Below are 18,788 nucleotides of genomic sequence, written 5' to 3'. Positions count from 1 at the left end.
AAAACATCAACTAGTTGACTTAAACAAAAAAATGTTACAAAGTAGATCTAAACAGCAATATGGATAAATTTGTTAAGCTCTTTAAACTTCTGTGATATTTCAAACTGAAGTCAAATTTGCAAGTACACACCACCTCGAGTTATTCATGTACGTTGTATGTGTCAGTTTATGGACATGCAAGGATAATTCCTTTAAATTACTGTAATTACTCATATGGATGGATGGCTGATAAGGAATCTTTTATCTCAACATGACAACTGGACGGAAGTTAGTATGTGCAAAATTGATGAAGGCAATTGATCAACTACAGTATGTTTTCAGGTTTTTATTCAGCATGTAAACTAATTCAGAAAAAAAAAAGCTTCTGAAAAGAATACTCAAGAATAACTGTGGGATAAATGTGTTGGGGAAGCATATCAGTGTTGCAGAGGCTTCAGTGCATAATACTGTATCTGTGGGCTGTAGTGCACAACTCTTATTCGTCCTCTCCTCACTTCCAGCCCTATCTTTTCAAAAGCAATATTTGCAGGGGTACAGAACTAAACAATAAAATATTAAACAGCTATGAAATTAAATGTTATGAAAATATAAATAAGGTGTGTCTAATATTTAAAAATGATTCAGTTTTATGAATTCTTTAAATTGTCTCATTTGTAATGGGAAGGATACAAGTGAATGAGTGGAGAGGGCGAGATGTCACACAACATGAAACACATACAAATCGTACCTTTAAGAAAACTTTACTGTCTTCGGAATTGTAGGGCACACTTCATTCTTGTGTGTTTGTTCTTATCGATGTGCTGCTTTGTTTTCACGGAGGCCCTTAGCAAAGGAATGCCACGTAATTGAAGTCCCACTGCAGAATTTGTTACATCTGGAGTACTTTTATGGAAAGTAATGTTGTTGTGAAGAAGTACCCTGTAAAGCTTTTAACAATTAAAGTATTTATTACATTCCTGAGGTAACTGCTAAACAAAACATCATTTTCCATAATTGTTAGAGATAATGAGACTCTGAAATCTGTGTGACACAAGAAAACAAAAAGCAACTGGATTTAAAAGAATTGCGTGCTTCAGAAGGAGTTGTTTTTTAGTTTTGAGTATTTGGGAACCTTAGGAGGTCATACATAACATCAAACATTCAATAATAAATGCTCAGGTAAAAACCTTAGACACTAAAGGCTGAGAACTGAGTTCTATGGGCTGAGAACTTAGGCTTAGAACTTAGAACTTAAACCATAGGCTTGTAACAATATCCAGTATGGTCTGTTGCATTGACCAGTCAGGTTTGGTAGTTGTATGCATAGCAACAAGGCTTTAAGACTGAACAGAAATGGCTTCTGTATCATTTACTGGGTTTCCTCATTTCAGACTTTTATGTGGTGTTAATTAACTGTTGAAAAGGAAGAGGACACGCATTTTGAACCCACTAAACCTAATCCTCAGGGTTAATTAACAAATGATCTGGTCCAAACACAGCCACAGTTAATGCTAAAATGACTGTGTAATACTGTTAATGCACTATTGAAATGAAATTACTAGAAGAGACAGAGAAAAGGCATCTCTGTATTACTGTACTGTATAATAAGTGTTACTGCTGGAACTAAAACTGGGAGGACATTGCTTGTATCATGTGTTAATGTCCTGTTTCTTATATACAATATATTGTGCAGTTTTTAATAAGACACATCCTACAACCTTTTTATAAAGTACAAAAAAGCAGGTTGTACTGACACAGGGAACTGCTATTTAACATAAACATTTATTTTCTTCCTTTCTTGAATTATGCCATACAGTATATTCTGTGTAGAGTATCTGCACACTGGGTAAGATGTACTGGTATTCCAACAAATCTGTAACTGTGATCGGTTGCTTGTTATGCTTGAGTTATAATAATAATTTGGACTGTGCACCCAAGCTACTGTAAAAACAATACATTCTGCAGTTATAGTAAGCACTCTACCATTTGTATAAGAAGAGCTAAGACAAAATTAACCTCTAGTAAAAGGAAATGGTACCCCTATACATCTGGGGCCTATTGCACATAAGTGGTTTTAAAAAGCCGGGTTTAGTTTATCTGGTTTGAGTTAACAGGATATAATTCTGTTGCAAGAACGTAGACGGAGTTTAAATTAATCTAGATAACTGAAGCCGGGTTAGTGTTTCTATCTATGCGCTTGGAACTAACTGTTTGAGTGTGTTGTCATGGTAATCTTTATTAACGGTCATCTGACAAAATGGAGAAGGAAAGGACGACTTTTTTTACTGCTTCCGAGCAACACATTAACAAAAGAAAAAAGAAAATAAACACCGCTACTGCCAATAAAGCCAGGGTGGCCCCCTGGCAAACTGTATCTGATGCTGTTAATGAGTAAGTATACAGATATCATGAGTACACAAGCACAAATCCCATGACTGTATTATTTATATTATATATTATTTATATTTATATCCCGCTGTATTTTGATTCATAAAAATTAGGTATGGGCATAATTTATAGCCATAATATCCCAAAGAATATATAGAGAGTACTATTTTTATTTCAATCCACCTCACCAATCACATTGGGAAACCCTATATAAGTAAATAATGTGTTAATAATAATGAAACATGAAAAATGATAATAATATTGAAAAAAATACTAATGAAAATTTTAAATATGTAGTATAAATATTTTTTTTTCCTTATTTATATGGAGAAAATATGAAATATATCTTATAATAATTACCTGCAATAGAATAGAACGCCTCCTTGTTCCGCTTTACTGGACCATGTCCGGGAAATGTTCTGGCAGCAACTTTTTCATTGCAAGGTACACTTTCCTTATAGCTCTGCAGGTCATTGCCTTATTAAGAATTTCAGCATCGCCGACTGCATACAAAAATGTTCCACAGGCCATAAATCTTAGATTAGTACCTGTATATGGGTAAGGGCTCCGCTTCGTCAGGTTGGTTGCTCAAGGGAGGGTCTTAGGAGATCAGCCAGATACAGGATACCATCCCTAGAGAAGCGGTATCGCTCATACAGGGTGGAGTCTGGATCACTGAACACCCTCTCCCCTGAAAAGCCCTTCTTACAATTATAGCACCAACATCTACCACTCTGTATAAAAGGTGACACCATTTTTTATTTTTTTTTTGTTTTTTGTTTTAAAAGTCAGGATTAATCTTTGTTAACCTGCTCTGAAGCAGGTTAGTTTAATCACAATAAATTGCCATAGGATATCAGCCTGAGTTATTATCTTGTTTTGTGCAACAGACTAAGCCTGACTTTCACAATTAAACCTAGAAGTTATCAGGATAACTCTTTATACCACTTTTGTGCAATAGGCCCCATTAATTATTTTAATCTATCACAGCAGTACCCAGTGGATTTATCATACTCATTCATTCCAGGCCCTGCTAAAAGGACTTTCAAGTTCTGTTTTGACTTTGCAAAGTGATGATGCTGCTAAAGATTAAATTAAAACAAACCAAACCAAACCAAACCACCTTCACTGATGACAGACTCTCTACTTCTAGTATTCAGAGAAGATTGGGGTTTTTCTCTGAAGTAGTCATGTACAGTAATCTTGGCTTGATTCAAATTTAGCTGAAAAACAAACATAGCTAACCTTTTGGACTTTTTATTTTAACATGATTTAGTCACTAAAATATGTGTAATGAGGCCTTGTGGCAACTGTGAAAGATACCATCAATCACTGTGCGTGTATTTAAAAGAAACCTGTTAATCGTGCATTACTAACAAGAAGTCATGCTTTCTACATACAACTTGAAATGGTAAACATTGTGTACCAATGAGTGCTATATAAAATGAAGAAGTTGCTATTGTTAAACCAGTTTAAGTTATCATCCAAAGTACCCAACTACGGTATACGCCCATGTGCTTATTTGCGTGATAATATGGTAATAATAATAAATCAGATATACAATCTCAGTGGAAATCAGAGAGAGATTAAACTATAACAAAGTGACTTGTTTATGATTGAGTGTTTAAAGTTATTTATTCTCCTATCTTACAGTGTTGCAGCTCAGTCTCACTGGCCAGGCTGGAAAGAAAAGAGACACGCTTTACCAAGTTGTACCTTTCATTGCACAGCTTGAGAGGATTCATGGTTGATTTTCTTTCAACTGATACATGTGGTTTTATTTGCTTGTTCATATAATTTTCTCCCCTGGATGTGTGAGTGCAGTGCGTCCATGTACTGTTCCCCATCTACTGTAAAAACCTTTGTATAAGTCTATTTTCCAGGTATTTTTACGGGGTCCTAAAAAGGGGGGAGCGACATATAGGCTTTTTCCTGAAATTCTTGTCTCAAAAATGGAGGGGGGCGACTGATACACTGGTGAGACTTATACATCGTTTTTTACGGTAAATGTCAAGAGTTCTCCCAACTACAGAGATTTCTCAAAGGTAATTTTTCTGCTACCCTTGTCAATAAAGTTTATTTCTCTCGTCATATTACATGGTTTGCTCTATTATTAATGCAGTTGACCTTTTCACTCTTCAGCTGGCAGAGGACAGGGATTGGGCTGAGGGCTGTAGATTGCTTCATGCAGAGAGAACATGGAAGGAAGTCATTCTTTCTTCAATCAGCTCATTTGGGGCTTTCCACATTCATGTTCTGTTTTTAATTATAATCATGCAGTCAACCGTTTCTCTTAACTCTTAATAATAGTGCTCTGGATTTGTTAGAGGTAATCATAACTTTCTTTTTTTTCTTTCTTATGGAAAAATACAATCTGTCCATTGCCTCTCTATGTTTTATCAATGTGGTACTGGTTTTGCCAGTTACCATTGCAGAAAATTGTTCCCAGAATCTCATCAAGCAGCTTCTTGAAAGATTCCAGGGTGTCAGCTTCAACAACATTACTGGGGAGTTGGTTCCAGACTCCCACAATTCTCTGTGTAAAAAGGTGCCTCCTATTTTCTGTTCTGAATGCTCCTTTATCTAATCTCCATTTGTGACCCTTGGTCCTTGTTTCTTTTTTCAGTTCGAAAAAGTCCCTTGGGTCGACATTGTCAGTACTTTTTAGAATTTTGAATGCTTGAATGAATGTCACTCTGTAGTCTTCTGCATGTGACATGCCTTTTAAACCCGGAATAATTCTGGTCGCTTTTCTTTGCACTCTTTCTAGAGCAGCAATATCCTTTTTGTAGCGATATCCATTTGTATTGCCTGTGTGCAGTACCTTACACTTTTCTGTATTACATGTCATTTGTGTCTGCCCTGTTCTGAATGCTGTCTAGATCATTTTGAATGACCTTTGTTGCTGCAATGGTGTTTGCCACTCCTTCTATTTTTGTGTCATCTGCAAATTTAACAAGTTTGCTTACTATACCAGAATCTAAGTCATTAATGTAGATTAGGAATAGCAGAGGACCTAATACTGATCCCTATGGTACTCCACTGGTTACCTCGCTCCATTTTGAGGTTACCGCGTTCAGTTTGAGAATTCATCTTTTATGCAGGGCTTTGTCAAAAGCTTTCTGGAAATCTAAATAAACCATGTCATATGCTTTGCAATTATCCACTGCCGATGTTGCATCCTCAATAAAATCAAGCATCTATGATTTTGCATTTGTGTCTCTTAGGCATGCTACCTCCTCTTTGAATGTGCTCTGGCTTTTTGGATTTGGTTTTAGCCCCCTTAGCAATGCTCATTTCTATCTCTCTTTTTGATTTGCAGTTACTCTTTCTGTGTACTTTGTTCTTGGTCCCTTTTAAATGCTCTGTAAAGTGTCCTTTTTCTCAGAATGATTGATCTATTAAACCATTTTGACCTTTTTGTTTTAGATTTTGATTTGTCTTCTTTTGGTATGTAATTGTTTTGCGCCTCTAGTACTACATTTTTGAAAAATCCTTTTTCCTTGGATGTTTTCTCTAGAAGAGCAAATTTAGCACTCAATCATTCTGCATTAGTAGTAAATGGATAATATATGAGGTTCCACTGAAAGCTGTGTGTTTTTGTGACTGAAAAGCAGCTGTAGGTGGTCTGTGTGTGCTAAAAGGAAGAATGCTTTTTGTATGCTCCTGTATTAAACATTGGAAATGATGCATCATTTATACCTTAGGCATATTTACTTGCTGGACAGGTTTGTAATGTGGACAAAAGCCTTTCTTGAGTGGTGTTTTCATTAAGAATCTTAAAGAAACTTGTTAGTTCATGCAGACACACATTGCGGCACCTTGCCTTCACTTTATTAAGTCTGCTTATAGTTACAGGTGAAATGTACAACAGAATTGAAGTGTCCAGTTGCTCTGTCATTGTCCATAACAGTCTGCTGTCACTTTAACCATGACAGAACATAAACCTAATTGGAACCCAGATGCTCAAAAGCACTTGCAACAGGTCAGATCCTGTTTTACTACAACAGTATTTAAGATTATGCTTATTTTGCTTCATGTTGCGTTTAAAGGAATTGAGAGTGCAGAGCAATGACAACTTTTTGATCTTAAAGATGTAGTGCATCACTTTTTAAATAACGCTTTGCTCTCTAAACAGTAGCCAGATCTAGCTGATGACCTCTTATGAATAATTCTCGTTTGGTTCAGAGTGATTCTTAGTGGCTAGCAAGTTTCAATGAAGAATGAAGTTTGTGCCTCTACAGATAAAACTATATTTAGGGACTGTAAACAAAATGCTTTAGAATGCAAACAGATGGTACACAGCATGTTTTTAATAGTATACAGCACTATTATTAGCTAATGAGGACTTTTATGTATTGATCTATTTTCTTTGAAAAATATGGTTTTGTTGAACCCAGACTTCACAGTACATCTGTTTCAAGGAAATCTGCCGAATGTTTAAATTTAGTGCCCATTAAGTTACAATGAAAGAAACAGCTAGCTCTTCTGTTTTTATTAACACTGCTTGATAAACTGGTTGCATTAAAAATAACCATAACATTTAGAGAATCTACAGATCACAACCAGCTGAAAGAAAAAGCAGTTTATAGACAACATAATTCACAATATAGACATATGCAAAGGGGGTTTTACCAACTGTTGCTCAATAATAAAAAAATAAATAAATACAAATTGAGATCTCAAAAGGGATGACGTGGAGCAAAGTTTAGCTTTAATATACTGGAAAGCAAACTCTTTACCGCTAAATAGATATTGTAATGATACGTTGTTTGGACACTGAAGCGGCTTGGTAAAATACATTGGTCCTAAAAATATTTTTTTAAGTACAGCAACAAAAAATTCCATTCCATTCATAAATTCCATTTATGCCAAAAGGTTTAGCAATCTAATTTGTGCCAATTTCATACAACCACTTTTACAAGTACCTGATTACATTTTCTTTATGAAATTGGGGGATACCCCAGAACTCACACAATGTTTCTAAACACTTCCAGAAACTTTTCCTTTTTTGTTAACAAAGACCTATCATTCAAAGACAAGGAAAGGGAAGTCTTTGGGAGACAGGAAATTCCTGTCTGTTAAAAATTACAAGGAAATGTAGGGGTTAGGATCCTAGCCAGCTCTTAAAGAGCTTGACCTCTGGGTTTAAGGTGGAGGTATTTGGATTGCTGCAGGGTAGCTTGTACTGGTTGATTAACTGGTTGCATAATCACAGTTCTGTCTGTGTCATTGTTATACACAAGAAAAGTACTGAGATTCTATCTGAATAATCCTGTTAGAAATTGGTCAATAAATGGAGGTTAGCATTTCTTCTGGGCTACATTGAAACATATTAGGGGACGTGAGGACTCCCAAATAAAAAGGCATCAGTTTGATGCATTTGTGATAATACTTACATGTCATAAAACCTGACCCACGCTAATGCTTTCTTTATTGTCTGGTATACTAAAATACTGTAAAAAGGGAAGGGTTATAATGTTAGAATGAAACTAAATGGGACTTCCCAATATAAAGTTTATGGCAGATTGATTCTTCACCCTTTAGTGTTAACCATGCATGCACCATGCTTTACCTGTGATTGTACTGTATATGCTTTTAATATGCGTGGATTATGCTTTCACAACCATGAAATACAGCATGAAGCTATTATCAGAACCCACATGGCTCACCTAGACAACTAGATGAATCATTTGTCTGCTGATCCGTGAGTGTTTTTCGGATTTATGATCTGAGCGTTGAGTGAAGTTATGGTTCAGACTTCCACTGAAATCCCTTCTCAAGCGCCAGGCCTGGCTGTGTTTGCAGTGCCGTTCGGGGGGATGAAAGTGAGAGCACTATAGGCCTAGTTGCTGTGGAGAAAGTGTGTCAGCTGCAGGCAGAAGTGTTGCCAGTCAACACTCCAGCCTGCCTGCCTGCTCCAGGCCTGCTTCTGACAGCAGGATTTCCTGTGCTGATAATGTTATTACCCTGGAACCTGACTGCTCTCCGCTCTCCAGGGACACCATCTGGAACCACAGAGTCACGTTTCTGGAAGAAAGGGTCCTAAGCCACTGGGCTTCCTTCACTATTTGGAATGCTGGGAAACAGGGGCGGAAGCTTTACAGGGGCCTGTCGTCAGCCAATCAGAAAAAGGTAAGACACATCCAAGATGGAAGGCAGTTTACCGTTGTCACGTTCTGAAGCTGACTGCTCAAATAAGGATACTGTACAGCTGACTGTCACTAATCTGAACTGACCTATAATACCAACCATAGAATTATAATGAAATGCATGCTGAAAACAAGTTTCAGTATCATTAGTCTAACTGTAAAGCACTTAAAACAAAGACTAGGAACCCTATTTATCAGTGTTCACTAACCTCTAAGGCAATCAAACAGTTATCGCACCAGAATCAGGCGCACGTGTGGGCAAACAGACTTTACCAACAGATGTAATTTAGCAACTGTGTTTTAGTGCCCACTCGGCAAGTCAGGGTTAGCACTGGACATAGGCTGAACTTTAAGGGGGTATCCTCATTTAAATAAAAATGTAGCGATTTAGCAAACAATTAACAGTGTTAGCGTTTGCATTTCAGTTGATGTGTGAAAAGCAGGTCTAAACTGTGTGCAAATTCCATGGTCGACTATAAATGCCAGTGCAACTACCAGGGAACCAGGCAAAGAAAAGAGAGAGAGAAAAAAGAGAAATAAAAGAAATATGGAGTGTGCACTGGATTAATGTAATGATTCTTTGTACTGTGATTTTGTAACAATTGTAAGTCGCCCTGGATAAGGGCGCCTGCTAATAAATAAATAAATAAATAATAATAATCATTTCTACGTGACCAGACAAAGGGAGGAGGAGGAGACGTACCCAAAAATTAGGAAGTCATCTGTCTTTTCTGAGCCTGTCTGACACACAATGTATGCAGCAATTTCGCCTCAACAGACAAACAATCACTGACATCTGCCAGCTGCTTCAGGCTGACCTGGAAGGAGACATGCGGAGAGCACATTGTATGCTTGTAACACTAAGGTACGTGCACCAACACAGAATAGGCACCCCTACGGAAATCATAAGGGAACCTATTCTGTCAACGTGCAAGTAGTGTGTGGTCTGTGATGCCTTGTTTGTCCTAGCTAATTCGCAGGTGGCAGCTGCGTTTCAGCAGGATGACAGTCTGAAAGGCTGGTTGATGGGGGACAACGGGTATCCACTGAAGCAGTGGGTACTGACTGCTGCTCAACCCCACGACCCCTGTCGAACAGAGGTATAACTGTACCTTTAAATGTGCTTGTACTGTAATTGAGCGAACATTTGGAATCCTCGAAATGCGATTCCGATGTTTGGATGACTCTGGGGGAACACTACAGTATACTCCTCAGAAGGTTAGCAATATCATCCTGGCCTGTTTAGATATTTGTGTTTTAGATAACATAGCTTTCCATAATGGATGTTAAAATTACATAAAATCCCTCCAGTTCTGACTTGCATACATTTTACGTTAAAGTAGTCACTGACTATTGATAGAAAGTATGTATCCATTAAAACCCCTACGCAGTTTCTTTCTCTGTAAACCAGAAGTTAAACAATTGTTTGGTTAGCAGTGTGTGATCCAGGTTTATGGGTTTCCAATACTCTCCCAGTGTCGGATCAGTAGATGCTGAACTTGAAGCCCCAGTGTTGGAGCGTGCAGATGCTGCAAGTGCCAGGCAGATTAGACAAAGCCTTATAGACAGGGGTTCACCTAACTGGTACGCAGGTACACATGAGAACCGGTAAAAAAAAAAAAAAAAAATGCTGCTTAGTTATTGTTGTTTAAGACACAAAAGCGTACTGTCAGTATATTTTTTAACAGGAAAGCATTTATTATGAAGGTAGCGATGGTGCTCATGGTTCGAAGGTGAGCTATACATATCTAACTTAAGGAAAACTCCTGATTTTTGGGCCCCCCTACCACCCACTATCGTCACGCGCTCGCTCAGCAAGTGAAACAGAAAAAAAAAATGTTAATTTTGCTTATAGAGCACTTTTTAAATTTCATATTCACTTTCCCCTTCCAGGATGCTAAAAAAAAAGATTGTAGCCTTGCTTGAGAGGCTTGGTCATCCTCTTCACTTGGGCTGCTGGACATTTAAAAAATGTTTGCACTTTTGTCTTCCTTCTTGTTTTTGGTTTTAAAATACCCTCCATTCGCTATCACAGACGCTGTGGTGCTCTTAAAGGGAATATTGAATCCTGATTGGTTGTAACCTTACTCCCCACCCCCCCCACTGTGCTTTGGTTGGCTGGGCGCATGATTTGCTATTTGCGTTAGCCCACGCATGAAACCCAACTTCAAATTTATGTTTTTGTGTGCTATAACAGCGGTTTGCTAACGCTGTCATTTTTGCCATAGTGACAGCAGCTGCGCAAATATTTGCTCAATAGGGCCCTATGTGTTTTTAATATGGTGCAGATCGTAATCAGTGCGAATCTGAACAAGAGTTCACTGTACTTGAAACACAGGGTTTCTCAGACCCCAATTTGGACTACCTTACCTATGGTACTGTAACATTAAATAGTCCTACATTAGTGCTGATTGGGCTCTGTGTAACAAGCTGTAAACAGAAAAGATAATATAGTACATGTTTATGTCTCCTGTGGGTCGCCATTCTTGCAGGCTAAGCATCATGCAAGCGAAAAAGAGTTCCTTTTTCTGAACTCACACTCTCTTCCTATCTCATTTTCTTCTTTAAAAATATTCATCTCAACCAGGGTTTAGAGTGGAAAGTAGAGTGACATTTCCTGGGAAACTGCAGCTGAAAATCTTAAATTGTTTGTATAGGACCAGATAATATCAGCAGCACCACGTATAATGTGAACTACCACTTAACAAAATGCATTACATCCTGTTCGTGATTCTGGATGTTTCTCGAAAGCAATCAGGCACATACAGTAACAAGATATGTTTTATGGCCTGGAACCAGCTTGCCCATTGCAGCTGGAATGAGTGGGTCTGGTAATACAGAGAGGTCTAGGAAACTAGGCTGGTAATTCTCCAGAAACGGGATATTTAAGTACCTGGTGCCAAGCTCACACAATGCTGGGTTTGCCATTACTGTGATGCTCGAGAAAAGCTTCCTTCATTATACTGCCTGTTCTCGGGAAGACTCAAGTTAGGATTAGAGTGGTTATAACTAATGGAATCATTTGCTGTCTAGATCTCATAAGTGCTATTTTAAAAGTAACGCATATGATAGCAAATATGCAATTTAAAAAAATCTAATCTTGACGTACAGGATCCTCAGTACTTATATGCAACTGCACTGGAGCACCATTTAAAATAAAATGTTGCTAAAAGTCGGCTCACGTTTTAATACACTTTTTACAGCAGTAGTCTGTTGCAAACTGACTACTGTGAATGCTCCACTATACTGAATCTACTCTCTTGTACTGGATCGCTTTGGGCTCTAAACATTTAAAAGTGAGAGCTGTATTTATAGACTGTGTAGTCTTATAATAATGGAGCTCCTAATGATCTCCCAAGACTACCATTATGTTTCTGTTACTAATCATTCAGTAAACCCAAGGACACTTAGAGAACAGTATTTATCATGGCAAGCAGCTGTTTAAAGAGAACAAAAATAAGACTGTTATTTAAGCAGTGTTTGGCTTTTTGACCGTTTTCTACATATGGCTGTACAGAAAGCAGTACTAGAGGCAGGTTAATTGCACAGTAAATAGTTGCATAACACTGACCTGCCTTTCATTTCTAAAAAGGGACTGAGCAGATTTGTACATCATTGGTGTAGTATTTTTGGACAGCCTAGTTTCTGGTTGGTCATTTCAGGAGATCAAAAAACCCCACAACTTTTATGGATTGAATTGATTTTTATTGGTAATAATTTGATATTAGACCGACATTTTTTGTGCTTAACTGAGGATGATTGGCTGGCCATTAGTACAAGGCAACTGTAAACACCCAACAATGTAACTAATGGAAGGAAGACACCTGGCTGTTTAATTTATTAAGTACAGTAAGTGGTTAGTTGAAGAGTGGAGGTTATTCTATCGTTGATGCAATAGCATTTTTTTAAGGCAATCATCACGGACAATGTGGTAAAAGCAATGTGGGTAACCTGGTATGGATGTGGTTCAGGAGCCCCCTTAAAACACGCAGGCACAAGTGAATGAAGCCTCTACACCAGAGGCTCAATATTCATACATGTTAGACCCCTCAGTTTCTTATGGTTTCTTCATTATGGAATATTCTGTTTTTAACAGTATACCGCATTTGAACCTGTAAAATTCTGTTTTGCTCTGTTACAGGTTGTGGCTTTTTGCGATGTCGATGAAAATAAGATAAGAAAAGGCTTTTACACCTACGAGGAGTCAAAGGTTAGTGCACGCTAAAAGTTAATGGTTGTGCATGATAAAAAGTTACATTTTTTATTTATCGCACCACATTACAATAAAAAAGACTAGAAAATGGTTAGTGCAGAAATGCACTTAACTGCTAGCATGCGTGGTTGTCTGTGTATTTCTCTAGAAGTAAAGATTTGAATCCAAACATTACACTTTGTTCATTTACCACTGCGTACACAGATGTGGCACACTTATTCTGTCATGTTCTTTCTAGGAGAGACCCAAGCCAAAGATTCCAGTCAAGCATTTCAAAGAAGCCACACCGCCATACATTATCTGTGTGAAGCTGGTAAGTATTGTGCAAGTGCACGACCCAAGATGGGGCTTACTTTTTTCCTATGCATGTTGCAAAGACAAAGAGTAGCACAGGTGATTCAATTAATGTGCATATGTGTTCCCTGCAGTCACAAGTCACAGCGATCTGACACCTAGCTTGGTTGACTAATGTTTCACAAGGTACATTCTCAAATGTGATGACTCTACGGCCCATTCAGGAGAACAGAACTGCTCTTCAGATTTCCACCCCAGACTCCCTTATATAATCACTGAGAAATGGTCACGCATCTCTCCAGTACAGTTTAGATCCCTTATAGACATTGACAGTGTTTTTGCCCAGACCTTGTAATGTATATGCCACGGATGTAAGCTACTGTTTTTACTTGTGCTGGATACATTTTGTTTTAAACTGTAGCTTGACTTTCTGCTTCACTTTGCCAATACAAATATTTGCCTGTTTTTTTTGTTTTTCATTTCTATCTATGGATCTGAATCCAGAGCGCTCTCCTTTGTGGTTTAACACAGGCAACCTTTTATTGCAAAAACACAAAACCTGCAACCCCAGACCACTGCAGGAAACAATCTGAAACCAGTTCAGACTTACACAGGAAACCCAGATCTCAGTCATATGTGGTGAACTAAAGCAACATTTGAACCAGAACTGCTCTCCTCTAGCTTATTTTTAGCAGTAACCTAAACCAGTCTCATTGCCCACATCTTAGGGGAACAAGCAGACACACAAAAAACTAATTGGTCCTAATGATATAATTACACTTGCTCAATGTTTGGCTGCAGTGCTTGAGAGCACACATGACTCTCTGCAGACAGGACTCAGGAATGCAGGACAACAAACCAACATGAAGAGAACAGCCCACTTGAAGTCTTTATTCCTTCTAGTAAATGCAACTTGGACCTGGATTGCAAAGCATTTTCAACTGCTGGCTATTCTGTTCTCCGCTCTTCCCAGCACACATGCCAAATGCAAGGATCTGAGAGGTCTTCACGTGTACATGCATGGATCTCTCAGAACTACATTTCCCATCAACTACATCTCCTGCTCACATATGTAACTGAGATGGATTTACCAGTGAGCAGGAGGATGATGGGAAATGTAGTTCTGAGAGGCCCATGCAGGTATATGTGAGGCCACCTTGAGTGCAATTTAAAAGTTTAAAGAAGTGGTCAAAATGTGAAAAAAAAAAAAGATAATACACACACCTTATGTAAGCAGTTGTAGCAACACATGGGAACATGTAACACAATAAAATAAAAAGGTCCTTATGGACCCTTTAACTGCCAATTAAATATCACACCTAATTACAGTAGGGCTTCTTTTATTCAAATTGCCTTGGGAACATAGAAAAGAGTATATACCTTATAAATGAGAGTTCACAAAAAAGAGTGTTGATATCAGTGAACAATGTAGGGAGAACATTCCTCCAGTTTGAATAATGGGGGTTCTACTGTAGTAGTGAACTTCTCATGTATACAGTGATTTTCAGTGGCTATGCAGTGGCACTACAATTGTAAATTAATGGTTCTGGACTGGAAGCACAGAGTCTGCAAATGTACATTGGTTGAATGGTACCACAGTAATTACATTTTAATATTGTGACATACCAATGGTATGATCATGAACAGCCTGGCTCATGTGGTGACGTCAGGCCAGGAATTAGACAGACAACAGTGCTGGGATTGAATGCGCTGATGCGCAGATTTAATAATAAATAAAAATAAACTTTCTCAAAATAAACGTCACGGTGGCCAAAACAGACATGGAACAAACACTAAATAAAACAAGTATCATGCTGGTTCAGAACCAGCACGCACAGCAATTGTTTGTTTGTATCCTTTAGCTTTTCTTATTATCTTATGACCCATGTGTCATTCCGTCTCTGAACACACTAACCCTGTATCACCTGTGACTGGAACCTTAATTAATATGCAGCCACATTCCCATGTATTTTTTATGGGAGGATTTTAACATCCTCCCTGTCACCCACTATTCCACACACACATCGCTGTGCTCACATACCAACATACCTTTTTAATCTGCACGTGAAGTGATTGTGCAATCCCTGTGCGTAAATACAAATATAATCACCCATGCTACATAACCCACACCGCATTCACCACTATACACATACATATAAACTTAAAATACGCACAGGGGCGTGGCACCCCGCCACATAATCCAATACACTCTCCATTGCAGTGCCATGCTACCGTATCAGTATCATTTTGCAATATTGATTCCAAATTAAATGATGGTCAGTGAACTTTCAGACTCTTTGTGGGCTTTTGTTCTGTAGTCCTGGTACAGCAAATTTGGAAAATATACAGTATTGTAGCTGTGAAAGATAACAAGGTTAGTTTCATTATGAATGAAACTGGGGTACAGCACCATACCAAGGCAATGCTCAAGCTAGACTAAACTGGAAAAGAAGTTGTTACCAGTCATTGTTGACATTACGACCCTCCATTGTGTGCTGGTTTATTCATTTCAGTTTTTTTAAATGGTGACCTTCTGACCTCCAGTTTTAGATGGGTACAGTGTTTAAATATATGATCTTACCTTCCTTCCTCAAATTGATATCTAACAGATTGAACCCTAGCTTTATGAGCTCTATAAACTCTCAAAAGGTAATAAACAGCTTGAAGGTATTAAGTTATGCAGCGACATCTGAAAATCATATTGTTTTAGTGGAAGTAAGAACCCGCCCCCCGCAAGATTTGAGCAAATCCTCATGGTAACTTAAAAAAATGTGTTTTCCATTAATTCAGTATATTGATTAAAAAATGTTAGATACAAGTAACTTTTTCTATTTTAAATCAAATAACTTCAAGTCATGTCCTTGTGTTATAGCTTATGAGCCTTTTTGTAAGATAACTGTGACTGGATTGGATCCTGGGAAGGAGGAAGAGAAAAACATAACTTCAGATAATTCTCTTGTCTTTATCATGTGGTCTAGGATGGCACATCTAAAGGACGTATCAGGGTCAGATCATGCAGACTGTCATTTGTGGACTTTGTTCAGGATGAACTAGAATTGAAAATAAATTAACAATTATTCCAGGAATTTTGAGGATTTCAAATGAATTGTATCTCATACTGCCAACTGAAAATAAAGGTAATGCACAAGCAGTTTATCCTAGGAGGGGTTCCAAAACATACTTTTTTTCAGTTCCCAAAAAGAAAAATACGTTACAAAAACTAACCAGCCTAGGGAAGTTTTATCTTTTTAATAGGCAATTCATATCCAAACAATAAGGTGGGTTAGCATCTTGTTATAATCACTGGCTTTGAAACAGTAATAAGGTTGTTTTAAGAAGGATAAACAGAAAACATGATGGTTTTGCTAAATTCCCTGTTGTAAGTCAGTTTAAGTAATGATAGGCTAGACAGCACATGGACCGACTTTGATACAATACTCAAAACAGGCTGTCAGGGGCTTTTGCCTGCAAGAAGGCACATATTAATGATGTTGCACAAAGAAAAGTCTTTGAAGCCATTCAGGAAAACAGACTTGCAGATTTCAACCAACAATTAATGAACAGAAATTATTGATGAATGGTCTCTTGTGCCTGTAGAACAATTTGAACAGCTTTCCCTCCCTAGCACATTGAATTAGCAGCTGACAAATGGTTCCCCCATTGCTGTCCAACCTAATGTACTGGAACACAGGCTCATTAGTGGCATGACCAAGTCACGGCTGTTTTTTTTTTTTTTTTTTTAAGTGAGGCCGATGCAGGAGCTCCTGAATATGCCAAAAACTGCAGAACCAGATTGTTTCACAATAATTGCTGAACCGCTAAAAACTGCTGAACTTGTTGACAGCTTAATTGTTAAAATCTTCCAAAGTTAAATGATCAAAGGGCTGAGTATAAACAAATCCATCAAGCTGGATCTTACCACCCCCCCAACACCCTTTCTGGAACATGCGTGTAAAGATGAAGATTGATTTACTGGCTCTATAAAGAATCCCACGGAGTCCACAACCTCCTATCCTCTTATCTACCCCTCCCACCTCCTGCCTCCAATGCGATGCAGAGTTAGATCCTAGGAGATGATTCACATTCAGTTCTAGCACACTCAGAAAACATTGAAAATAAATTACTATCTACTTCTTGCCAAATTTATTTCACCCAATGAAATAGTCATTATCAAAAATAGGCTCTTTTTTATGTGAAACCTAAACCTCGTTTCTCTTATAGGATATGACAGGTGGCGGTTTGGAAGAAAACCTATGTTCCCTCAACCTGAAGGAAGGACAGGACTACTTTCATTTCAATTGAAGAGGGGAGAAAATAGGATTGTCATTACTAGTTTGTGTAGGGGTAAGGAGTAGCCAGCCACCAAAGCTGTAAGCTGGGCATGACACAGATAGCTGCTATGCCCATTCCATACCGCCCGTCTGACTTAGTGGGGACGCATGTTGACCCCCAGCACAGATCTAAAGGACACTTTTCTGCCTGTCCATTTTGGAGTTAGCTCTGTGGTATTTAACAGCAGGGCAAATGCATTTACAGAGAATTGTTATGTTTTAATGTTAGGAGAGTAAAATACACCAGGGGCCTTATTCAGATAAACTAAATATAGTCAGTAAAGAACAATTGTTTATATTGAAGTTTCCTAACACATGTTATGTTGTTTCAAGTCATGCTGAAATAAAAAAAAAAAAAAAGAGATGTTCTTCTATGTTGCAGTTCTTTCTTTTAGTGTTGATCCTGGTTAAACTCTGAAATAATACAGAGAATAGCTGGCATTGCTCTGCTAGTCTATTTGAATGTATTAAGAATATATGGCTATTATTTAAAAGTTATAGAACTAGAACAAAGAAGGTATCCAGATATCATTTCCTTTAACACAGGGTGGTCTGATCACATCTGAGTTAAACAGACAGACATCAAAACAACGCAACCTGAAAAAACAAACAAAACTGCATTGAGTCTTCATGGATGGCTTGTAGTCTGGGTACGTAATTCGGACTGCCGTTCGTTATGCTCCTGTCACTCTTGACATGTTTCCTGATTATTATTCCGTAACTGAAGTTACCGTTGTAGTGAAACGGAACTAGTGGAACACTTTGTATTGCCAGAAAAACGTATCCACGGCAAAACAAAAGAGTATAATAATCTGTAATTCAAGCCAGAAAGAAACTGTTTTGCTTGTTCAGGTTTATCCGGTTTTCCTAAAAGTAGGTAATTTATTTTTTTTTAATTACTTTGTATGTTATCAGGTTGGCAATCCTGAGATAAAGCTTTTTTTCTTGTTTTAAAGTATCCAAAATAACTGGAATTTCCAGATTTATTTTTCATTCAAAAGGTAACAATCAGTAACAGTAGTCACCTTTTAAAATAACACCCCAAAGTTAAAAAATATATTTAATTCACCTTCTCTGTCATCAGAAAACCTGCTAGTGCTTGTGTCAGTCCAAGGGTAGAAATCAACCAGCCCATGCATGAGGAGAATATCTCTAGTTTGGCAGGATCTCGCCCAAAATAAATCTGGACAGAACTGGATGAGGGTGGGTTGTAACACAAAATTGGACTGGCAGCATGGTCTATTGCCGAGTTGGGTTCTAGGTACCAAGGTTGCCAGCTGTTCATAAATTTACAGACAGTCAGTAAAAAAAAAATTAGCACTGTGTCAGTAAACCTGGAAATAAAGAATGGTATATTTGTATTGCTTTGTGGCTTTCCCAATCAGCTCGAATTACATATACCCGTGTCTTATGTGATGGCAGTGAAAAGTA

The 18,788-nt window shown here is 37.9% G+C and overlaps 1 protein-coding gene across 6 annotated transcripts in view; it reads left to right on the top strand.

The window, feature by feature from the left end:
- Window positions 1-17,702, top strand: part of b3gntl1 (UDP-GlcNAc:betaGal beta-1,3-N-acetylglucosaminyltransferase-like 1) — a 112,806-nt gene extending 95,104 nt beyond the window's left edge. For all 6 annotated transcript variants that reach the window (XM_041221256.1, XM_041221257.1, XM_041221258.1 and 3 more), the window contains 4 exons: window positions 8,367-8,502; window positions 12,661-12,729; window positions 12,971-13,045; window positions 17,248-17,702. In XM_041221256.1, coding sequence (XP_041077190.1) covers window positions 8,367-8,502; window positions 12,661-12,729; window positions 12,971-13,045; window positions 17,248-17,328 — 361 coding nt within the window. In that variant the 3' untranslated portion in view covers window positions 17,329-17,702. The remainder of the gene's footprint in view (window positions 1-8,366; window positions 8,503-12,660; window positions 12,730-12,970; window positions 13,046-17,247) is intronic.
- Window positions 17,703-18,788: the final 1,086 nt, after the last annotated feature.

The sequence above is a fragment of the Polyodon spathula genome, chromosome 21 (assembly GCF_017654505.1).
Source record: "Polyodon spathula isolate WHYD16114869_AA chromosome 21, ASM1765450v1, whole genome shotgun sequence".
Taxonomy (NCBI): Eukaryota; Metazoa; Chordata; class Actinopteri; order Acipenseriformes; family Polyodontidae; genus Polyodon; species Polyodon spathula.
Note: the sequence above shows the minus strand (reverse complement) of the source record. Positions and strands in the feature narration are given on the sequence as shown.